The 25,505-nt window shown below is 30.8% G+C and overlaps 1 protein-coding gene across 1 annotated transcript in view; it reads right to left on the reverse strand.

Moving 5' to 3' along the window:
* LOC145293184 (alpha-aminoadipic semialdehyde synthase, mitochondrial-like) overlaps positions 1-25,505 on the reverse strand; it is a 192,717-nt gene that overhangs the window by 14,732 nt on the left and 152,480 nt on the right. The window contains exons 9-18 of the mRNA XM_080139673.1: positions 20,943-21,054; positions 19,779-19,838; positions 17,853-17,923; positions 16,070-16,197; positions 13,341-13,470; positions 10,999-11,109; positions 6,641-6,749; positions 4,717-4,793; positions 3,439-3,502; positions 804-971 (exon numbers count right to left, since the gene is read on the reverse strand). Of these exons, the coding sequence (XP_079995799.1) occupies positions 804-971; positions 3,439-3,502; positions 4,717-4,793; positions 6,641-6,749; positions 10,999-11,109; positions 13,341-13,470; positions 16,070-16,197; positions 17,853-17,923; positions 19,779-19,838; positions 20,943-21,054 (1,030 nt within the window). The remainder of the gene's footprint in view (positions 1-803; positions 972-3,438; positions 3,503-4,716; positions 4,794-6,640; positions 6,750-10,998; positions 11,110-13,340; positions 13,471-16,069; positions 16,198-17,852; positions 17,924-19,778; positions 19,839-20,942; positions 21,055-25,505) is intronic.

Consider the following 25,505-nt stretch of genomic DNA (forward strand, 5'->3'; position numbering starts at 1 on the left):
ACTTCAAGCACTTGTGCCTTCTCGACGTAGATACCCCCCACAAACCTGACAAGCACCTAAATCCCACCTCTACACAGTAGAGATTCCTAGGTGTAAGAAAGCCTTCTACTCCAATAGTTTCTTCTTCAGAAATGCTAGACTTTGGAATTCCCTTCCAGGATTCTGCTTTCCTAACTGTACCAACATGCAGAAGTTCAATTGTAATGTGAACAGACATCTTGCTGCTCAACTCCCTTTATAAAATCCCTGCAACTTATGTCCCCAATAGTAGTCCCTTACTTCAAAGTGGCACTGTGCCTTGTTTGGGGTGAAAGTTGAAAAAAAGAAAAAAATGCAAATTAGTTACCCTTCATGTAGCTGCTCACATAACTATGACTGAGTATATTAAGTTTGTTTTAATTTTTAAACAGAAAAAGTAGGCTTTTAATATCAATGTCAGAGAGAGAAAAAAAACTCAACTCTTTCTATGTATATAGATACTTCCACTTTTCAAGTCTGTCATTTGGTGGAGAAACCAGATATCATTTTAACCTCAAAATAAAACTGTTGCTTTACACTTAAGTTGTGGTTTTGTTTGGAAAAAATTATCTTTGTTACAGCAATGACTGAGATTAAATGATTGACACTATGGACAATACCGAATTCAAACATCTAATTTGGATGAAAACAATAGGTAGCCAATCACTGCCTGTGTAGTAAATGCACAAACAAATGCAGGTTAACAACATGATACAGATAGCCTCAGATATAATTAATTTAAAAAAAAAAAAAAAAGTAATGCTAGAAAAGATTTTTCCATTTACATCGTATCGGATGGTCCCTCTGATGCAGGTGTGGACGTCATTGATGTCGTACAAATCTAAATACTGGGTGGAGTCCCGGTTAGGGAAACCTTCAAGGTTGAAGCCTGGAAGGAAGTCAAGCTTACGAACTGAGTCAAGCAAATTGCCGCCAGGTTTGATATCCATAATCTGAAGAGAAATAAATCAATAGATAAAATTTTTTAAAGCTTAATTTAAATGTCAGCCATACATTTTTTCTTATTTAAAATAAAAACATGAGATAATACACTTGGTTGTCCATTTCTTTCTTTGTCTGCCTCTCTCTCTCTCTCTCTCTATATATATATATATGCACACACACACAACACACAGAAAATACCTGTCCCAAGAAGAGTATAAGAAATAAATGTACGGTTCTGGCACTGATGTGAAGGGTAAAATAAATGTTTTCACATTATTCACCTTGTTGCTTAGAATATATATTCCATAACAAGTTTAAGATTGCACCACACAAATACATATTAACGATCATGTGCAAGCAGTAATAATTTCAAAAATGTATCTCTTAACATATTCCAAATTTTATTTTTTTTAAATATTTCATTCTCAATATTAAGTGAAATATTTTTTATTGAAAAACTATGGTTATAAATCTCTCCTGATGAAGTGAACAGGATTTCTTTTAATAAAGTTACTCGTTTTTTTGTTTATTACTTTCTACATTTCTAAACTTGACAGAATCATTAATACAATTCTTTAATCTGGACAATTAAAAAAAAACAAAAAAAAAAAAAACGTGCATATCTGTGTGCTCTGGAATTTTGCAATGAAAAAATGTATGCTGTCATTTTAGTTGAAACAAACAAGCTAATATATAAGACAAACAGTATTTATTTCATTTTTAGATTATTAAACCTTAGAACTTGAAATTTGGTAGGAATAATCCCTGTCTTACAGATTGCTCTAAGGCAACTAATCCCTAGAGATAAAATTTAAAAAAAAAAAAAAAAAATCTCAAGGGGAGAAAAAAAAAAATTGTTTTTAGAAAACAAGTTCAATAGGAATTCAAATTATGACTATAAAAGAATTTGGTTAAGATGAATCCTAATCTAAAATGTACCAATTTTTTTTTTATTGTTGTGTGCATCTATTAAGTAGATCTGACCAACATTTTGCATGACAAAACAAATCAAGTTCAAAGCTTGTAAAATAAAACTATAACTAAACTATGTAAAGTTTATCTTGTCTTGACATGAAGTACTTTAAATGTATCCATATTTTACTCTATAAATTTATTTTTATGCATAACTAGTAAATATATCAATGCTTCTGGAATTCAATAAGTAATTATCAATGCAAATTTACTGAATTGCGATAAAAGTAAAGCAAAGTTTATTTATCTGAAATCCTTTCTTCACACTCATTTTTGTCAGGATAACCCTGGAAATCATGGCAACTAAGAGACAATTTTCCAAAGCTCCTTCAAGTCACACATATAGAAGATTATATTGCAGTGAGACTCTAGCCCAAAAACATTTCTGATCTGCAAATGACCTTGAAATAATGATCCTGCTATGGTTGAATAGATGTATAACTATAAATCGGATGAAGAGATTCCATTAATGATGCTTTATCAGAAACTTGGTATTGATGAGATTATGGTTGCCTTGTGCATTCAGTCTCCCGTAATTTGGCCATGTAGAGCGTGCCACTCGTGCAGTAATTTCATAATACGTTTGGATATCCTGGATACTAGAGAGTGTAGTCAATTGAAGAAGATGTGGAAGCCATGAAAATGCATAGTACGTAGGTTTTTATGTTTTTCGTATTCGTGAGCCAACACTTACTATAGCCTGTTCAAGGATAACAGTTAAAGCAATTGTCAGTTTGATTGATGATTAATAATATGAGAGGATTGCTATAAAGGGAAGGCTTTGATTACTTAAAAGGACTGCTTGACAAGTATTTGTTGATATGGACTTGAAGACAGCTATGTTGTTTAAAGCAGGGAAGCATTCCTGGTATATTGTGTTTCACAGATGAGAAGTTCTTGGAGAAATCCAGTTCACGAACATTGTTTGGTTTTTGTTGTTTAACCTCTTTGGGTCATTTAATGCTGTATATATATATATATATATATATATATATATATATATATATATATATATATATATATATATATAAACAATTTTTATTGTTTTTGAAGTTGATTGTTCTCAAATTTTATTTACTTCTATATTTTTTGTACTTTGCAATGATGGTAGCTAAATGAGCTCTTGCTGTAAATGTTTTTTTACAGCCAAGAGGGCATAGACAGTAGCTCAGTTGAGCACTTAGTATGAAAATAATAAAATTAGAATAGAGAAAATCTAGCAACATCTCTTCTATGAGAAAGAAGCTGCATAGAAGAGACGAGATCATTTGGACCTGACTGTATGAGATGTTGCCAACATTGGAGTATGGGAGACTCGCAGCATCCTAAATATCAAAACTATAAACAAGATGTAGGACCAATGTAATTTTAGTGAAAATTTTTTGCAGATTCTTCTTGTTATACTAATAGAATTCCAAACTATTCCCAAATATTATTTTTCTCTCCACCTCAATTCATTAAAAGCTTATGAAATCAACCTTAAGGTGTATGAATATGGTTTACCTGTCCATCTTCCATATATTTGGCTCCAGCCAATAAATTCATCAGGACACCTTTAGGAAACCAACTGAAAAAAAATCAACCAAAAAGGATGAATTACAATTATATAAAACCTTCTTCACAATAGTTTAAACAGTGTATCAAGGTGATTAGCATTTCAAAATTTATCTAAACAATATTAGCAAATGCTTAGAAGGCAATAACATCACAAAAGAACCAAAACAATATTGATCATAAATGACAAAAGGATGCTTTCATTTCTGGAACAGTTAACTCACATTTCCTTTATAATCTCACTAGTAAAAAATCCCGAAATGGTAGTGTCCGGGATGATGGTTTCATGACAACAGAACATATTACACTATGGAATGGACATAGAAGTAATGGTACTAAGAGATGATTCCACACTCTCAAAGCTCCAAAACTGGGGCCTCATCACTAAATGTAGTTCAAGTTTCTACTTAAATAAAATGACATTGTAGAGAAATATATAGACAATGGGTAATAATAATTACAAACTCCCTTTAGAAATGCTATCTGTGAGTGGATAGGGGCTACAATTGCTGCTGGATGCCAAATCATAATTTTTGGAAGCTTATTGACAAAGATGGCAGTCTAACTCAATTATAGAGGAGTGGTGAAATGAGATTTTGTGAATGAGATTCTGGCAAGAATTGAAGAAATAATGGTTGGCTCTTTTTCCAGCAGGGAGTACTTGAGGCAGACATGTGTGTGAGGCTTATGTTTATCATTTCTATCCTTACAAAAAGTAGTTTGGGAGTCTTTAAATGTCAGCTGATTAATAAGTACATTGACAAAATCTGAATCTATGTACTGTAAAACGTTTTTGTTTTTTTATAATCTTTTGTCACATATCCATACACATGCGTTTTCATAAAAGAAGCTGAAGTTATGAAAGATGACAGTTAATGCAGACAACATCTGATGACCCATTTGTCTCTAAATAAATGACTCAGTGCCTAAGAAACAAGACTATAAGAACATCAGACACACAAACTCATCCAACCCCGATCATTCCATTCACAAAGAAAATCTGAAAATTTTAAATAACTAAAAAAAAATAAATTAAAAAAAAATTTCTTTCTACTAAAATTTGAAATATTGCTTTTCTACACAACAAAATCCATATAAAAAAATGAGAACCATTTAAAAAGGATTATGTCAATAAGCACCAAAGCATTAATATATAGATGATAGAAATTATTCATATTGATATGTAAATATACATGGTTTGATCCACAAAATAAAACAATTGCTCACCTAAATTTATAACGAAGGGGGCTATCAGAAAACTCAGGAGCAGGTAAACCTCCACACCAAGAAACAAATGAAGTTATCTGAAAGAATACAGAGGAAAAAAATTTTGCAAACGATTGGCAAGGATATTAAATTTTCTTTTATGAAGAGAAAAGCATTTTATTTCTCAAGAGAAAAAAAAAAAATTAAAGCAAGATTAAAATGTATTGATTTGGTTGTTTTCTTGTCATTCTTCTTCCCTCCGATTTATTCAATGCCAAAAGCAGTTATTCGGATAAAAGATTTATTTCCGTTTTTAATAACTTCAAATGGTGTTCTTTAACTGATTATGTGTATACTATCACAGGTGCAATACACACAAGAGATTGTATTTAAGCCATAGATAAGAGTTTGACAAGTTATACTACTGGTTCTGAATGAATCCAAGAATTATGGTAACTATGAGTTAACTTTATATTCCTCAAAATTGGAGCCTAACAACCTAATGCAGACAAAGATCTCTGTTCAATATGCCTTCTTCAATCAATAATGAGGAGTCAAATAATCTCCTAGTTGGTAAAGATGGAATAGAGAACAATTCAAATTATTGAAACGAGTATTAAAAATGTTTTCATTTATTGTTGAAAGGCTTATCCTCCATTTTCATTTGAAACATTTAAAAACACTGCTTCATTTATAAAAATGACTGGAGTGGGGGTCGCATTTAACACAGGTAGATCTTTTTATTATCTTTTCAAATGCTTTCCCTCCAAAATCGATTGAAAACAGCGAGGCAACTAAAGATTGATTTCTCTTTTCAAATAAAGACTCCTCGCAGTAGTTCATTAAAATGTTATCTGAATTTTTTCAAAAACAACATAGTCTAACAGGACCTTTTTTTCCAGTAAAAAACAAAAACAAAAAAAAAACAACTAGTAAGTAACTTATTTTAAAAATGATAATATTAGAGAGAAACTGTCCCCATTTTCTTTTCTCTTCAAGAATTACAAAGTATACCATGTTGAGGTTAATTTGAAATCGCGGAAATAATGTGCTGTTCACATTAGTGACATTTCTAACCCACCATATGTTCTAAGAATTATAGTCAGCTAAGGTACTTCCTAACTTCCGGCATAGCACTACTGGAAGTAGTGACAAAGCAAATCAGTTCCTTTGATTTTTTTCTCTCATGCCTATATCTCCCCTGCGCATGTACTCTTTTTTTATGTTTTTCCAATTGTTCTTTTTATCATTTAATAATCATTGAAAAGTTTTTTTCAGTCTTATTTTAATCAAGAATTATTGAAATCCATTTTATTTATTTATTATTTTTTTAAACAATTAATGAAAATACTTTAAAATCTTTAAAAATTATTTTGGGAATATTATGTATTGGAGAGTTTTTTTTTGTAATGGTTGAAATTGTGTTATTTTGAATTTAATTTATTTCATAAATATTTATTATATAAATTCAAATAAAAAACTTGTTTTTAAATTAAAAAAAAAACAAAAAAAAAACACATTTTCATGATTTCACAAACATACATTTCTTATAAAATTTTAAAAAATAAAAAGTTATTTTTTTAATGTTATTAAAAGTGCAAATAAAGACTAATTGTGTTATTTTTATCTTTATATAATTTTGTTAATTTTTATAGCAATAAGTCGCTTCACAATAGAAATATTAAAGAACAATAAAAGTGAAAGAACTGATTTGCTTTGTCACTGCTTCCGGTAGCGCTATGCCGGAAGTTAGGAAGTACATTAGCTGACTATAACCATTCTAAGAAAATATTGAAATATATTTCTTACAAAATTAAATTGAACTGTTATACTTATAGAGTTAATGAAAATGTAATTAATTAAAATTATGTTGGCAAAATGTGAAAAAAATGGGGTTAAAAAAAAAAAAAGTTTAAAATGAATATCAAAACTTGAAACAACTTACTTTGCCTCCACTTGTCTTCACTTCATCAAAACATTCCATTGCAAGCATATGATCGATTCCTGGATCGACTCCAACTTCATTGATGATCATGATGCCAGCATCCACAGCACTGAGTATCAAAACAAGAATACAATTTATTACAAAAATGCATAGGGTTAAGATGTGCACATATGGTTCAATAACTGAATGCAATCATCGATTATGGTTATGTTGAAAGACTGGATAAGAGTTCTTGGGTTAGTAAATAGTAGTTCAGTTTTTGAGGAAAAGCCAAAACAAAAAAACACAGGAAAAAGTGATAAAAATGGACTTGAGGGAAAAAGACCTGCCAGAGATAGGTTACTTTGGAATCAATTTCAGTACTTGCAGTTTAATCCAGACATTTAAAAAAAAAAAAAAAAAGGTTATATTGTATGTATCTCCAAAAAAAAAAAAAATTCATTTAACTTTATTCAGTAGTTTTTTTTTACAGTGGAAAAATGTTTTTTTTGAGAGTGCATTGAAGTCAGCCATTATGGAAATTTTTAACACGCCACAGGGAGATAACACCTTGTAAAGCACTGGCACTCCCTCCCCATCTTTATTACTAGCTTTTCTTCCTAAAAATGGAACTTTTTGCTCGGTATGATAACATTTTTTTTTTTTTTTTTTTTACAGCGAAAAAACAAAGAAAATACTTGATGAAATTAAGTGAAATTTTTTTTTTTTGAGAACTTTGTTCCATAACGGATACGTACAATATAAACTTTTTTTTTTTTTTCCTCTCGATATTTTCATTTTTTAATGTCTTGATTAAACTGTACAAGTACCTCAATTTCTTTTAAGCCATCCAATACATGCCAGCATGTAAAACGGATGTTAAACCGAATATGATGATTATGCATGGGATTGTAGTTAATGAATTCCTGATTAGCTTGTAACTCATCCAAACTTTTTTCCTAAAACTGCCTGCTTGTTGAACTGTTCCGCTGGCCTGCTTTCCAGCCAACTACAATATGATTGTCTTTGTCCAATGCAAACAAGTTCTTGTTGAGGTCCCCTCCCTCTAAATAATCCATTCCTACTCCATTTCCACTACTAACTATTAATACGATGTTGTCTCAGTGACTACATATTCATTAACCCTTATCCTTGAGTGGTTATTAGGTCTTAATAAGTGGTGTCTCCAGTGTGGGGGAAAAAAAAAAGAAAAAAAAAAAAGAGACTGGAAATATAGATTTACATGGATTTTTCAGCAGTTGATAAAGACTCAAACAAAAATTATTTTTAGATAGCTTAGCTTTTACTGATGTGTTCTATATTAACTTCTTTATGTACAGTGAGGCTCCTACTAGAATTGGGAGAGAAAAATCAAGTTTATTCTTTATCATTTTCACATCGGTTCACCATATTTATCAAAATCTGAATTTATCTTTCTTTTTTTTTAGCACATTTGTTTTTAAAGAAGAAATTGTAAATAATAACGTTACAAATTTACAAATTTTCCAACCAAATTTCCTAAATTTCCAGCTGTCAAAATAACGGCCTTAAATTTTCGGATGCAACCTGAATCTCATCTGGCATCTTCTAGTTGCTAACCTGTGTAACTTTATTATTTCGCAAATAATTTTAAAACTGTTCAACACAATGGAACTGAACTTTAATTTAAAGATTATTTTTGTGTAACATACTTATCTCACGTTAAACATTGTTACAATATTGATAAGGAAGAGTTACCCTGCAGTATCGCACCCATGATACCAATTAGTAATAAAAATGTTGTTTTTTTTTTTTTCAAATTAAACTGTCAGATCAACAGTAATGCCATTTCCATAGCCAAAATGTGGCACCTCTGTGCTGGTTTTATAAGTATTTTAATGGAATGTGCTATGATGAAGTCAAAGCTCTTGTACCCCCACAACATCGATACTGCCCAAAACCAGACAAGCAACAAAATCCCATCCCTACACTGTAGAGATCCTTAGATGCAAGAAAGCCTTCTACTCAAAATAGCTTCTTCCCTTGAACTGCTAGACTCTGGAATTTCCTCTTGGGTCTCTGCTTCCTGACTATACTAAGATGCAGAAGTTCAAGTGTAATGTGAAAAAACATCTCACTGCCCAACTCCCTACATAGTAGCCCTGTGAATTTAATTTCAAGTAGTACCCTCTTATGTCAAAGTGGCACTGTGCCTTGTTTGGGATGAAAATAACAGTAAAAATTTAGGTATGAAAGATCAAGGAAAATTCTATTTAAAACTTAAGCATGCTAGATAAAGCCTCTTATAAGGATGCTAATATGTATTCATTCAATTTACAAGTTTAACAATAAAAATACAAGTTCAAACTTTTGTGTTACATTCAGGTCACAAATAGAGCCACTTAAAGGAATGCATAGACAATTCCAAAATACTACTTCAGACTTAAATTTAACAGACAGTTGCTTGGATGCATCTTTATTAAAAAAAAGTTCAGACTTCTGTTTTCATCAACTAATTTTGAGCAGTCTGAATATCAACCTTTAAGGAAGATAAGTATCGACAACCTTCCATAAAATACTTTTCTATTATATGATTCTCCCAATAACTTACTATATAAGAGCAATTACTAGATCAGTCTTCTATGCAATGTTTTAAAGGATGATAAATCATGTGAAGAAAGTATTTTGAATTACCTCCCTTGAACATCTGTCTTGATCATTTCTGCTTAATGCAAACTTTCTCAACAAGCTTCTTTTTAAAGATAAATGTATATATTAAATCCATAATACTAATTACTGAAATTAACAGATTTATTATGCCCGAATGTCAATAATCACTGTAAACACAAATTGAATCATATACTAATACATAGTTAAAGCAAAATAAATTGCTTTGAACTATTAAAAGAATTCCAATGTCAGTGATATTGTTTAACCATTCATTTATTGTTTTATTATTGCTTATGTTTGATTCAGGTTTTAAAACATTACATAAATCTATATTATGCCAAAGCTATAATTATGATTAAGGTAATGTTTTAAGCTTTATTTATAAGTCCAAATAGATTAATCGGTAGAAACTCAGACTGAAGATTTCTGGTCATTGCATCCACTTTATTTGTTGGGAATTTATTATTTACTATTTAATAGTTAAGATCTCTTATGTTTTGAAGAGAAAACTTCTGCAATGTATTTTTGTTTTAAAAAAATTAGTAACAGATGGACAAAATCTTTATATAACATTTGTGTTATTCAGACTTGGATGTTACTCTCACGTTTTGACTGTCTTGTTGAACTGGGAGATCTGTACAGAATTTTGAATGGAACCATTTATCTAATAAATTAAGGGCAGATTTTCCCCCTTCCACATCAAGCAATGTGTAATTCTATTCTCGCACTGAGAATATTTATACCTTCAAGTATCAACATAAAATTTGTTGTACATTTAGAATTAAAGAAAAACACAGAAAAATCTATATGCTGTACATACTCATCACAGAACGAAGATGTCATATTCTAAAAATCATATGGGTTTGGCTAGTAAACGAAAATGTTTAGTTGTCAAAGGTCAACTAAAGAGAAGTTTGTCTGTAGAGCCCTGTATGAGAGAATTTTTTGTGTTTTTCTCATCACATTGTAACTTTAATAATTAAACCCTGTAAAATTATTTAAAGTTTTTTTTATTAATTGAATATATTTATTGAAATAAAAAATGCAATAAAATAAATAGAAAATTCTATTCAGAGTTTTAACATTCATTGTTTATAAGGATTTGCTTACAAGACTGACATTACATAACTAATTCCCCCCTCTATGCTTTCGTCATTTAATCAGAGCCCCCCCCCCCCATCTGCTTGCATCTGATTTGCCACTTCTGACTCTTAGGTTATCTCTAAATTTAAGAGTTGTATAACAAGTTTATAATTCTATTTCACCATGTTTTTTTTTTTTTTTTTTTTTTTATTATGTTTCTGAATTTTGGAGATGAGAATTGATTGTTCGTATTATTTGGATTACTATTCTCATCTTGAGTGTACAGAATTTCGAACGGAACCTTTTATTTAATCCACATGGATAAAATGTTTTTGTTCCATTAGTCATTACTGGGTAGAAATCCTTAGTAATTTGCAATTGTATTTTGAATGTTGTTCGCAGAGAATTAAACCTTCAACTTCCAGAAGAGTAACTTTACAACTGAATTTTACCAAGTACTTTATCCACTATGCCACGGGTTCTTATGTTGTGAAAATAAAACTTAAGATGAGAACAGTAGTCTTAAGAATAATCAATCCTCATCTGAAAAATGTTTTTGATCATTCAGAAATATTTTTGCATGTGAAAAATTGTGTCTCATAGGGCGGGTAATATTAACAAAAACTTGGCAATCGTCGGATACTTACGCTTGGTGAAGTTCCCTCATTGCTGGGCTAACGTAACTGGCAGTCACCATGTTTCGCTTTTGAGCAATGCAAATTTTGGCAATCATTGGATGGAATGAGTACGGAAGGAGGCTGAAACATAAAATGCTCAACATAAGGGAAACACATAGACAGGACAATCGAGATCATTTCTACTAAATTTCATGTTCCCAAGTCTAATAACCTATTTAATAGTTATCAGCCAAAATGACGAACATAAACGAGAGATATAACAGAAAATAACATGTATACTTATGTGTCACTATATATATATATATGAAAGGAGGCGGGGCCAAAAAATAAAATTGTCACTTGCATTATATGTAAATTATGGATAATTAGAACAATTAAAATGGAAGTTTTTAATAGAACTCAATTACAAAACTTTTTAAAAGATAAATATATATATCAAATCCATAATACTAATTACTAGAATTAATGGACTTTGCAGACCTTTGCCCAAGCAAAGGATTATTATGTCAGCAATCACTGTAAACACAACTTGAATCATACACTAAAACATAGTTAAAGCAAGATAAATTGTTTGGAACTATTAAAAAAATTGCAATGTTAGTGATATTGTTTAACCATTAATTTAGTTATTTTATTATTGTTTATGTTTGATTCATGTTTTGAAACATGATGTAAAATTATAAATCTATGTCATGCCAAAGCTATAATTATTTTAAAGCAATGTTTTAAGCTCTATTTATAAGTCCAAAATTAATTTTGTGTAATTTAAATATATAGGAAAAATCTTGGGGAAACAGTAATTCAGCTTTAGTAGAATAAGAAAAAAGATTCTATATAAACTGTACCTCCACTTTTGTTTCATGACTTGTAATGGACCAATATAAAATTCAGATTGTGTGTGTGTGTGTATATATATATATATATATATATATATATATATATATACATACATATACACATTAGCATAAGTCGCCTGGGTTGACATGAAGTTCTGTTTGGAACACACTTACTATACTAATCATTTTCATCATGGCCAACGTGGATACCTCCACAACAATTTCAAAAATAAAAGAACGGATAAAAACATGTAAATGTAATCGACCCCCCCCCCTCAAAAAAAAAAAAAAAAAGAAAAAAAAAAGAAGTATGTGATATCCTCTCCATCAGATATTTCGGCAGAAGTGACACAAAGAAAAAACTATTCTCCGGATATTCAGCATGGAAAGACCCCCCCCCCCTCCTAAAAAAAAAAAAAAAAGCAGTGAATGCCTGTGCGATCGCAAATTTTTTTTTTTTTTTTTTTTTTTAAATTAGCCACGTAGGCAGGCTTGAACCTGGAACGCGAATGAAGGGAAAAAGGTAACTTGGGAACTGTTTTGCCCACTGTCCTAAGAAAACTCATGATTTGGGAACCTAAAAAAATAACATTTATAAACATTAACGTGTGCGTTTTTTTTATTTTTTGTAAGGGCACTTTTTTCACTGGCTTTTTTTTTGTAAATAAAGGAAATTTTTGATTTGATTGGGGGGAGGGGATTTTTCAATTTGCTTTTTTTTTTTTTGAGGAGGGGAACCTTTTTGTTTTTAAAAGGTGTGTGCATTCGAAGCAGTCAAAGATTCTGTAGTAATTTTTTATGTGACCCAGCATCATTTAACCCCTAAAAAAATGAAGATCTACCAATAATTAATTCCAAAAACAATTAAATGAAATTTTTTGTCATTTTATGTTTCTAATGTACCCCCCCCCATTGAATTTGTCATATTTTGGGGTTTGTTTTGTTTATGAAATTGTTAGGTGAAAGTACAGAGTTGTCTCATAAAAATTAAATTTATCGTTATTTTATGTTTCAAATGCCCCCCCCCAACAAATTGTATTTGTCATTTTTTGCCTCACCCCCTCAATTGCCAAACTTGAAAAAAATACTAGGTGACACGTCTCGTTGAACGCTTGGTGGCAAAAAAAAAAAAAAAAAAATACTAGCATTTTCAAAGTGAATAGTCATTTAAGCTTATTTTAAAAAATCTAATTGGAAATAGAAAACTCGTAAATTGGGGTTGCACCGCCAGATGCAGTTTTGTATCATAGCCAATCGGAAAAAATTTTGATTAAGTTTGGTATATTTAAAATTATTTTACTCTATCTAGAGTTACCAGTAATTAATTTCATGAAATTAAAAACAAAATCTGTTTTCATAACTGGCTACATGAAAATATATTTTTTTTTTTTTTTTAAATCTATATTTAACTTTGACTGAGATTAAAATTCTTGTTTCTAACAAAACAGATTTTTTAATATAAAAATCTTGTTAGCAAGCGCAAATGTAAGAGGCGAGTGGAATACTTTTTTTTACCTGATTACGATGTCATGGTCATTAATAAGGTTTTCCAGTTCAGTGGAGCTGCGGGTGATGTCAATGGTCATGTAATCAGCATCAGGACAAGACTTGGCAATCACATCCAGATCATCTTTTAATTGGGAAGCTGTTGACAGAGAATAAAAAATATCAGGTTTAATACTTTATTGGATATTAATTATCAGGAATTGATTTTTATAGTCATAAAATCACAATAAAAAAGTTACTTAATGATCGATTTTGGCCGTAGGTTGATTAAGTTTCATCTGTCATGGTGAAATTTGATCACAATTTGCATGGACGCTACTTATTTTTGATGTACATTATCTCTCTAAAAAGAGTTCTGTTTGTATATCAGTCTGCAATATTCAAGTTTAAAACAATGTTGTTCTTTTATATAGATTCCCTATCATTTATCTCCCTTAGTTGGCCTTTATTTCTTAGTGAATTTCCCCAAAAGATATCACCGGTAAATTCCAGTTCTTCTTTGTTATTTGGAGCGAAATTCGAAAATTGAAATATTGAATTTCGGTACTTGTACAGTTTAATTAAGACATTAAAAAATTAAAATATTGAAAAAAAAAAAAAAAAAAAAAAAAAAAAGGTTATATTGTACGTATCCGTTTTGAACTGAAGATCTCCGAAAAAAAATTTCACTAATTTGATAGAGTAGTTTGTTTTTTTTTACAGCGGAAAAACACGTTTTTATGAGAGCACGTTGATGGTAGACATCTTGGATTTAAAAAAAAAATAAATTTTGTTTGAATTTTATAAACGCCATGGGAGATAACTTCAGTTAAAGCGCCGACACTTCCTCCCCATCTTTAATACTAGCTGTTTTTCCTAAAAATCGAACCTTTTGCTCGGTATCATACTAAATTGTTTTTTCGCTGTAAAAAACTACTTGATGAAATTAAGTGAAATTTTTTTTTCGGAGAACATCATTCCATAATGGATATGGATAATTTAAACTTTTTTTTTTCTCTCGATATTTTCATTTTTTAATGTCTTGATTAAACTGTACAAGTACCTCAATTTCAAGTGAAACCAATCGTATTTACTGAATTGTCATGTCATAATAATGAACATATCTAAAACTTACGAAAAACAAGGTAATTATTAATGAAGATAGTTTTCACAGACAATTATCGAAAACTGAGTTTTGCAAAAAAAAAAAAAAAGTTCTAATTGTAACAAAAGGGAGGTAAATATCTTCTAAAAACTGAAAATTTGGGGCCAATTTAGCAAAACTTCAATTTTGCTAATTGTCGTTGAAAACTTTTCATTAATAATTTTCCACCGTATCGTTTTTCATAATTTTTGGCTATTTTCATTACTGCAACATGACAATTCAGTAGATACCATGGACTTCACTCGAAATTCAATATTTCATTTTTCGAATTTCGTTACAATAATGAAGAAGAACTCAAATTGTTTGTCTCCTTTTGTTGTTTACTTCATGATAACATGCAGCTATTTTCTATCTCTCAAAATATTCTGATATTTTGAGCATCGTCATCTTACTGTACTGTCTCCATTCTATTTATAACCACATATGATAACAACGAACTAATCAGATTCCAGAGTAGCTTTATAAAATGATTGAATCTTGTTGAATTCTCTAGGATTGACCTTTTCGTGTTAAAACCAGATGCCCACGTTTCTGCTGAATTAAATTTTTGCCTGGGAAAGCTTCTCTAACCAGATTTATACTTGAAACTACATTTTTTTTTTATTTCAAGAATTACTTAACGCTCACAATAAACTCTTTTTTGATGATCAATAAACCTGTGTCTAAAATATACCATGCCTCAGTCTTGATTGTTGATAGAAGTTTTATCTGATTGTCCAAGATTTGCACAAGTTTCCATGAAATGTACATACATCCTGGTGATAGTACAAGTGTTGAAATTGAAATTTGCATTTTCATCAGTAGATTGAATAGACAATTTTGTTGGTTTGTCACGCTTAAGTTTAACCTAGCATTTTCATTGGTCTGTCATTTTGAAGAAACCTAGATAGTTTGAGTGAATATATATATATTTAATAAATACGAGAAATACCTTATGAAACTAACTGTATTTTGCAACTTAAAATAAGTCCAACTAAGAAATATGTCAATTTAATGTTATTTTAGATGGCTTTCTTCTATGCAGCAGATATTAATGAAGTGAAAGTCATTGAATGTCGGCAAGTTGGTGATCATATTGAAATGGAAGGAACAGTGTTTCTTGATGCCTTCTCTCATCAATATAGCTTACAGAAAAAAAAAAAAAAAAAAAAAAAAAAAAAAAATGGACGAGAAATTTTGCATCTAGCCTGCCAAAGATGTCTTCAGTGGTTAAGGATAATTGCCTTGGCCAATTCAATCAGAATATTTGAGAAATATGCCACGAAGAACAAACGGAGAATTATTTAGGAGAAAAGGAGAACTCTTTAAAACTATAATTACAAACATTGGTTTGAAGTTTTTTGTTGAGATCTTTTGATCATAAATGATTCAACTCCGTGGCTCAATAGATTTTCCACTGAAGCTTATAACGGCAATACTTTCAAGATGAAATAACTCAGCTATAAAGCAACACCCACCTTCCCCTACATACAAATGCCAGAGAAATTCCAGCTCTAAAGAAAACAAGACAACAGGGTTCACACATGACAATCCAATTAAAGCCATTAGCTATATTGCAAAAAGAAAAGTAAAACAGAAAAAAATTCAACTTTACCAACAGTCACATGCGTGGTCTTATCTCGCATAAGGTAATCAACAACAGGCCTGGATACATAGCCAGCACCCAACAAGAGGCAGCGTTTAGACACAGAAGAGCTTAGCAGTTTAGCTTTTTTGGCAGCTCTAAAAATAAAAAATAAAAAAATGAAAAAATTATAACTGAAGACTATAATACATCCACTGTCAAATGTGTCAAAAAAAAATCCGTTATCAAATATTTATATAAAATAATCTATAATCAGTGAAATTAAATTTTAAAAAACTCAAAGAATGTTTAAAAACAAGAAAAAGAAAAAAAAAAAAAAGCTTGAAATGGATTGTCTTGTAGCTTTAAAAATTTTTCACCAATGATTATGTAATGGGATATATATATATATATATATATATATATATATATACACACACACATACTAGCAGATGTACCCGCCGTTGCCTGGTAATAAACGTAATGTTAAATTTATTTTAAAAAAAAGTAAAAAATAAAGTGGAAAGAAACCAAGACATGTACATGCGAATATTATGTTTTTTCTAAACAGTTCACTTCTTGTAGGTTAAAATAAAAAAATACTCAGGTTGAGATCGAAACCCAAACTTAAAGACAGTGAGTCAAGTATGATCACCATTAGGCCAGCTTGCCATGAACTTTAAATAAGTGTTTTCAAACCTACTTATTCTTAACATAAGGAAGCTATCATGTGAACGATACGCGCATGTGCAGTCGTGAAATAGTTGACAAAAGATCGACTTCTTTAGCAGCTCTTTTTTTCTGATTAAAAAGATTTCCACGTGTCTGAATATCCTATTTACCAAATTTTAAGTCTGTAGGTCAAAAATTCACCGAGTATATAGGTTAACAGTTGTCCTCACACCCACACACATTCTCACTTTTATAGATATATATCAGTATTAGTTATCATTTCAAAACCAAAAATGTATTTAATTAACACTCATAAGTTTTTATTCATTTTTTTTTTAATGAAATATTCCTTACACGTGTTTTGTTGTAAAAGATTACTGAACTTATTAGAGACAAATGTATGTTCCTAAAAACCGTTAGAAATTTTTTTTTATATAGAATGAAAGAAGGATTTGGTAAAGAAAAAAATGTAAGTAAAAAGAAATGGAGATATTTAAAGTTTGCAAAAAAAAAAAAAAAAAAAAAAAAAAAGCACCAGAATAGTTCAAAGGATCTTCTATTTTTTGTTTCCAACGCATTAATTGCCTGAACCCTGCTAACTCATAATCTACATTACATTCCCTGAACTGAAGTTTTGCAGAATACAATCAAAATGACATTAAATCTTATGTCTAGAATTTTTATTCTAATTTACATCATTTTGATTCTAGAAAATGTCTAAAATTCCAAGAATCTTGAAAAATCAACATTGCAGGTATATGGATCAAATTTCAGGCAAATCTGAAATATTTAAATTTTCAAATGGGAGGGTTTTTTTTATTATATCATGCCCCCTAAAAAAAAACCTTAAATATTCCAAGGAAACTGAAATTTGGGGAATGTTTATTAATTGATGTCTAATACCAATTGCCAAAATTTTGCAAATATCTGCGGTATCTGAATTTTCACAAAAAACCTTTCATGTACAAAATATAGCCCACATTACCCAACCCAATCAATGCCTAGCAGCAGTTAATTAGTTTAGGAGTTAATCCTATAGATACAAATATATAAACATATGCACAAACCAAACTTTATATAGAGATATATAATAATAAAATCGGCAATGTGTTGTGAGAAAGTTTTTAATTGGCAGATTTACCTGAATTGGTTACGAAGGTCATCGATATATTTGAAGTTTGGGGTCAGTTTACCATTAGAGGCAATAATTGACTGAAAAATAAATAAAAAGCTTAAAAAAATAACAAATACATTTGAAAGATTTCTCAGATATACAAAGAAACTTTAAATGAATCTGATGTTTACAATTGAGGAAATATTTATGAGCTATGGCAATATTTTTCATCACCCCCTCAAAAATGGCCCAGTTTGAATGTACGTCATTTTTAGTTCTTCATGATATAAATGTTAATATTTCATCGGATGTAGTTTCATGTTATACCATGGAAAATTCTATTTTATCCGAAATACAAGATAAAATTACATCTAGTAGTGCTGCCCAAATTTGGGAACTTTGAGAATTCTCGAGTCAGTTTTTAGTTTGTAGCACTGTGGTGAATCAATTCTTTGACTCCAATAGATTATCCTGATGATGGCTTATCACATAAACAGCTGGAGTCATGTTGTATAGATGACACATAGTAGTTACTGCAGAGAGATCTTTTGTTTTGTTGCAAATGTCGTTTTAATAATAGTAGTTGTGAAAGTTTTTTTTTTTAAATGGAAATCACTTCAGACAAGGCATGAAGCTACTTGATGTAAGTGCTAAATAATAGAGCTCGGGCAATACTGGGCTTTCCAGAAAAATAGCAGAAGAAAAAAAAAAAATTAGAATTTCTAACCGCTAATGCAGAAAGACGTTAATGCTAAAACAAAGAAACAATGCAATTTCAGCTTATGTAATGATAATAATAATAATATAATAATAATGAATAAGTTACAAGGCACCCACATGTTACAACCACACACTCCAAGTATCAAATAAGCAGCATTCTTTTCATAAAACCAATTTGTCATTTATTGATAAACATAGCATATATCCGACGAGTGTTGATGTCATCAAAGTAACAGGTTGATAAAAATGAGTATACACTCACACACACACACACACCAAGTGATTTTATAAATACATTTCAAGACAGTTATCTAACATCAGGAGCTAAAAAAAAAAAAAAGAAGCTCAATTCAATTGCCAGTGAAAAGTGTTAGATGGAATAGATTCTGACCAAGAAAGCAACAATTATTCCCCCTTTGTCAGAAAACGTTACTCATGGAATGTAAGGACTAAAGGGCAAAATGAGGGAAGCCAGAGTTAGGTGGATGCCGAAAGTAAACCCAAGATTCACTTTCTACTCTCCTTAAGTTAATAACAGCACACAATTATATAGGTTTATCAATTCTTTCAGGACTTTTCTTTTACAGTGCACATGCATACTTCCTGTGGTTCTGCCAACACATTCCTAATAGGGGAAGGGAGCTCTGTTCCCAAACATGTCTACTTTCCTTTGTGGTTCAGAAATAAGAGAAATATTCTATCAGGTTACCTGCTATGTGTCATTGGTGACTTCCAGTCTGTGACACAATATCTTGTACACGTCAACCTCTAATAGAAAGTCTTTTCTTATTCAACAATCTAACTATATAGAAAATATTGATACAAGTTGCTATTACTCCAAGTTCTACTCCGACTCAAAGCGGTAATACTTATGAGGGTCTCATCTATTTAGTTAAATAGAATTTATTATTCATAGATTTTTTTTTTTTTACAAAATGTATACCTACAAAAGAAATTAATCTACAAACTATATAGGAAAATATCATTTTATGCCAAAAAAGCCTAAAATAATTCAAGTGTTGTCATTTTATGAAACCAAATTGTCTTAAGATCCTTCCAAACCAAGTCAGAGTAATGGCACCAAGGAATAACTAAGCATTTAGCAAAGTTTCGAAATTGGGGCCTCACTCCTAACAGATGTAGAATGTATGAACATGAATTTAGAAAACAAGACAAGAAAACAAGTTTAAATTTGGTAGCACCATTTTAATGGATTTTATTTCTTTTACTTACATTTTTTACCACATCGGAACCTGTGAATTCTTTAAAAGGATTCTTGGCATCACATTTGATCTGTAATACAAGAAAAAAAAATACTTTATCAAATTATGTAATCTTTGGAATATTTATATTTCATTTTTGTTCTGTGACTGATATGTCCATCATACAGATTTTTCTGCATTTTCTTTTTGTCCAATCTGAATAAGCACTAAAAAATTGTTAATTTTTAATACTTAGGATGTGTAAACGATCTATGTATGTGTATAATTGTTTAAAGACTTTGGTTGGATTATCTATTTTATTTTACATTTTTTTCTTTCTCTTTTTTCTATTTAAATTTTCTTTTTTTCCCTTCTCTCCACCCATTTTATTATGTTTCTCTTTTTACTTACATTTTCATCTTTTTTTTTCTCTATTTGCCGTTGTCTACCTCCTCCTCTACTAACACTCCTCGTTTTTCATTTCCATCCCCTTTAAATGTACACATTAATTCATCCCATATTTTTTTTTATTGATTTTTTTTTTCTCAAGCGCCAGTTTTATCTTTGTATAACCATAGTGTTATAATGCTGGTTTTTCTCTTCTGATGAGAAGCATTTAATTTTAAAAGGCCATGGCCCAAAGAAGCTCTTCTCCATTTTCCTCACATCCTTATTGACCTGATGATTTAATAAATATATAATTTATATTCCTCATCTTTTTTATTTAATTTATGAATTTCTCCTCTTAACCTGATAGAGCTCCTATCTTGATAGGTTTGTTTTATAAAAGAAAATATTCTTTATTAACTCATTTATTTTTAGTAAACCTATCCATACATACATATGCATACACACAAAAAACGATTTGTATATATACATATATCTAAATGAATATGAAAGTTTTTTTCCATCTATCTTAACTATATGAACAGCAAATATAATAATTTTCTAAATATAATAGACATTATTCATAATATTAAAAAAAAAAAAGACTTAAAATATTAGAATCTATTTTTATCAAAATAGAAACCGCTTTCCATTCAATCGAATTCAAATTAAATTTCCAAGGAAACTCATTGCAATTTGAATTTGTAGACTCATGAAGGTGATAAACAAATTATTACCCAACTGAATGAGTTTTAGAAAACTCATTGAAATTGTTAAGATTAAAAGAAAAAACAAACAGCTTACTAACCATATCGTAGATGTGGGGATAGAGTTGACTTCCAAAGAAATCGGTTGCTTCGCGTGGAATTTGGGCTGGCATATTACTAATGGAACAAATCAGGACACCATCGCCTGCAAAACTAGAAGAGGAAAAAAAAATTTTTTTTTTTTTTCAAAATTGATCAATTGCAAGGTTTTGTTTTTTGTAATTAAAAAAAAAGTCAGATTATATATATTGGTGAAATATCAGGGCAGGCAACTAAAGTAAAACTTCAGCAGGGCAACTATACTAAAAGAACCAAAACTGATATAGGAACTTCAATCAGGTAAATAAGTCATGTGCCCCTGAACAATCTTTACATCAGTACTTACCTGGTGGAGAGAGTGAGTAATGTATTTCAGACTCCAATTAAAAGAAATTTGTGTGGATATTCTGATCATTTTTAACTGCAAAACATGTGATCGTATGGGGGGGGGGGCTAGAGTGTGTGTGTGTGTGTGTGTGTGTGTGTGTGTGTGTGTGTGTGTATATATGTTATAGATTTTAAGTGTAATTTTTAATTCTTTGTGCAAAAAACCTTACCTGTACGAATTTATAATTTTTTTAGCTAGTTTAGAATTCTTTTTATGCATAAAAAATGTAATTTTCAAGTGTTATGATCTTGAGGTCTTTAGTGATGTACTGAAAATCTTAAAAATGCAATATTTCAAAAACTGCTTGTAGTTACAAGCTCAACTCTTCAAGAATGTCTAATTTTTATGATACAAATAATTGGGGAAAGTTTAAAAATCTGAGAGTTATGCGTAACATAGACTTCATAATTTGACAGAGAAAGAAAAAAATGTCATATCTTGACTAACAAGGAATATATATTCTCATAATTTGATATGTATTTCTCAAAGAATATTGTTCACTAATTTCTGGTGTAACAAGGAGCAGAGTCTGTCCTGCTGCCACATGTATGCCCTTTCAATAGTCGCTTCCTCCACCCAATGATTGTCAATGATAGAAAGCAACTTAATTTAGTTCTTTGCTAAGATGTAGAGTGGCATAATATTGACTTTGTTTGGAATACACTCACAGCATAATGTGGCCTTCATTAAAAACATTCAAAGATCATCAGTATCAAGGTATTTAGTCTTTATGATGCACAATTCTTCACAGGGACTGTCCGCTATCCATTAATTGATCTGCGCATTATATATGTGTTCGGTTTGTGTAAAAGTTTTTATTAAAGGAAAACAACATTCTTGACTCAACTGAGTGTTTGACTTTGAGTTTCTTGGCTTATGTAAGACAGTTCTCTTGGGATTTGGCAGTAAAGAGTTGGCCCATGCATGTCATATTATACGCGTAGCAGCATTTAGGGTTTTCTTCAGTCATCACTTTGACATCCATCTATCTTGCCAACATTCACATTGTCTTGCCTGAATCTTGCCAAATCTTTATTTGTAGCTTTTATGACTTTCATTGTACAGACAGTCATAATTCTGATCCTTCCTGCTAGCCATTGTTTCTACATGTCACAATTCTCCAGCTCACATCTCAGTTAAAATTTCAAAATTTTTTAATCAGGCACAAATCGTCATCATACATGTCACTCTTCCAATATTTTAGTGCTCTTAAGTCATCCAACCTTTCCAGCTCTCAATCGACCAATAGTATACAGAAAAAGCTATCTTTTGCACCTTACTACTATTTAATTCAAATGGTTCTAAAATAGAAGAATATATATAAAAATATATGATAAATTTATATTATATATATATATATACACCTCTCCTATATACTAATAAAATATTTCCTATACCTCAAAACAAACCTTAGCATCAATGCACCACTAATAAATGCAAGAAGGCAAACAGCTAATCTTTTGTGTCAGTCCTCATATCACCCAACATAAAACCACAATTCAATTATAACTTAAGTAATCTGCCATGCAATAAGCCTGCTTCCAGGTCTGCAAAGATATTGTTATGGAATCTGCCACCATTCTAGTAAACTCACATATTACACGCAAAAACGCTGATCTCACATTAAGTACTAACGTCATCTACTATATTTACTACACATATTGCAGTGAGGGTAATTATGTTGGGGAGACAGGCACTCAATTTTGGCTGAAGTTCAACAACACACACACACAAAAAGCAATCAGTGATAATACCCATTCACCAGTGGAATGGCACTATAAATTACCAAATCACGCAATAGGTAAGATAAGATGCATATTATTTCACACAACACCAGAAAAATTAAATGAATCCATGAATTAAACACACATTAAGGGCATAACCTCATATCACAATTTTGAGCATTTACAAATTTCTTATATTCTTTCTTCACCTATAAGCACCCCCTTTAAAATACAGAGGTATTGACAAACCATAAACAAAAAATAAACCCACTTAACACATGTATCCAAACTTAGATATGGACAATTCAAATATTTTATGCATCAGAAAATCTTGTCAATCACAGAAATCCTCAACCAACACCAAACAATCAGATTTGACAAGGGAACATTTTTTTCTTCTGCTTTCTACATCACTCCATACCAGAACAAACCAGACTAAAGAATCCATGACCACACATAAAATAAAAAACCAGCAAAATGGTCAAATTCACAAACATAAAATATGCTTCACTTCAGCTTTTTTGTATGCTGTGTTCACACTTCATACAAAAACAGTGGAACACACGACTATCTACAACCACTATCAAAAATTTCCTCCACTCTTTATCTGTGTCTGAATCTAACTGCAGATTCCATTAACAAAGCTTCTTTCCTAGAACTGTCCGCCTGTGGAACACTATTCCACTGGCCTGCTTCTCGGCCATTTATAACATGGTCGTCTTCAAGTTCAATGTAAACAAGTTCTTGTTGAGTAATCTCCTTAAATAATCCAAATTCTACCCAATCTATACCATTGAAGATTACTACACTACCACTTCACATTCATTTCTCCTTATTCTTGAGTGGCCTTCAGGCCTTGATTAGTGGTGAATCCCTTGTAAAAAAGAGAAAGGTTCTTGAAAATTACCATATATATTTCCCCAAAACCTCTGGTTTTGATGGAGGCGAGACTAAAACCTGCTGCTATGGTTTCAAATGATCTGAAATAACAGCAAGGGGAGACTTGATTTCAAATATTTCTCATGTTATATTTCCCCTCTTTGGTTTTCATACATAAATTTCACAGGGCATAAGGATTATTTGATACTGGGGATATTCATAATCGTACCCTATTTCCAATAGAGGGGAGATATAACATGAGAAATATTTGGAATCAAGTCTCCTCTTGCTGTATTTCACATCATTTGAAACTATAGGAGCAAGTTTTAGTTTACCTTTTATTAAGGCCAGAGGTGTTGGGGAATATATATATATATATATATATATATATATATATATATATATATATATATATATATAATATATATGGATGCATCTATACTGGTAGCCAAATTGAATATTAAAATGCTCATATCTTTCGTTATATGGGACGAAACTACATGAAAATTTGCAGGCTTTTTGAAGATTTACTATTCTATGGTTAAATATTATGACAATCGGCAACAAACTTTATTTTCAAACTAATAAAATATGCCCAAATTTGCTTTCATCTGTATATATAATGTCCTGGCAGGCCAGCTTCAGTTTTGCTGCTTCGATTGTCTCTCCTGCGGTCTTGCCAGGCCAGTAATATTATATACTAGCAGGACCTGTTAACCGGCATTGCCCGATGGTAGCATGCACGCCCCCCCCCCTCCCATGTAAAAATTTTAAATACGGCTGTTGTTTTTGACATTTGCCAGCCTCCAACCTCCTCATGTTAAAAATGGTTTTCAGACTAGACACCCCATTTTGTGCCTGGGGGTGGGGGTGGGGTTGTCACAAAATGTGCTGGAAGGTTCAGGGTATTTTTTAGGATAACATTCAGGGCAAGGTATTTTAGTTGGCAATACTGGAGTTATGGTGACAAAAACTATCAAACCCTTTGTCCTTTAAAAGGAACTAAATTCCTGTAGTCACCAGTATGAATGCGATCATGCGAAAAGCTGAAATAATAATATTATTCTGAAAGCCATTCTTTACATGAAGAGGGTGTTTAGTAATTAATCTGTGCTTCAGCCTTACAATGTAAGAAAAAAAAATATTGTAAAACATGAATTTAACCTGAAAAAACTAATTCAAAATTGTGCGGTACCGAAAAATTCATAAGCACCAAGTTATGCTGGCATATGGTATCGCACTCTGCCATCATATGCATATGAGATCAATATCTACTTTAAAATTTGGTGCTTATGTATGTTTGTTACCGTGCTATTTGTAATTAGTGTTTTCAGGTTGAATTCAACTTTCACGCTATTCTTTTTTATTCAATTGTAAGTCTCTCCCCAATTGAAAAATAATTACCCAAAATTGTACTTTGTTCAACGCTTTTAATTATAAATTATAAAATGAAGCACATTTACTCGTAAAACTTCATCTGGCATTATTTCTTTTTTTGGTAAATATGAAGAATCTTTCCACCCTCGAAAAATCCTTTAAAATTACCACTTTTAAAAGTTTTCAGGGGTGCTGAA

The sequence above is a fragment of the Euprymna scolopes genome, chromosome 2, assembly GCF_053919585.1.
Source record: "Euprymna scolopes isolate OS-2025 chromosome 2, ASM5391958v1, whole genome shotgun sequence".
Taxonomy (NCBI): domain Eukaryota; kingdom Metazoa; phylum Mollusca; class Cephalopoda; order Sepiida; family Sepiolidae; genus Euprymna; species Euprymna scolopes.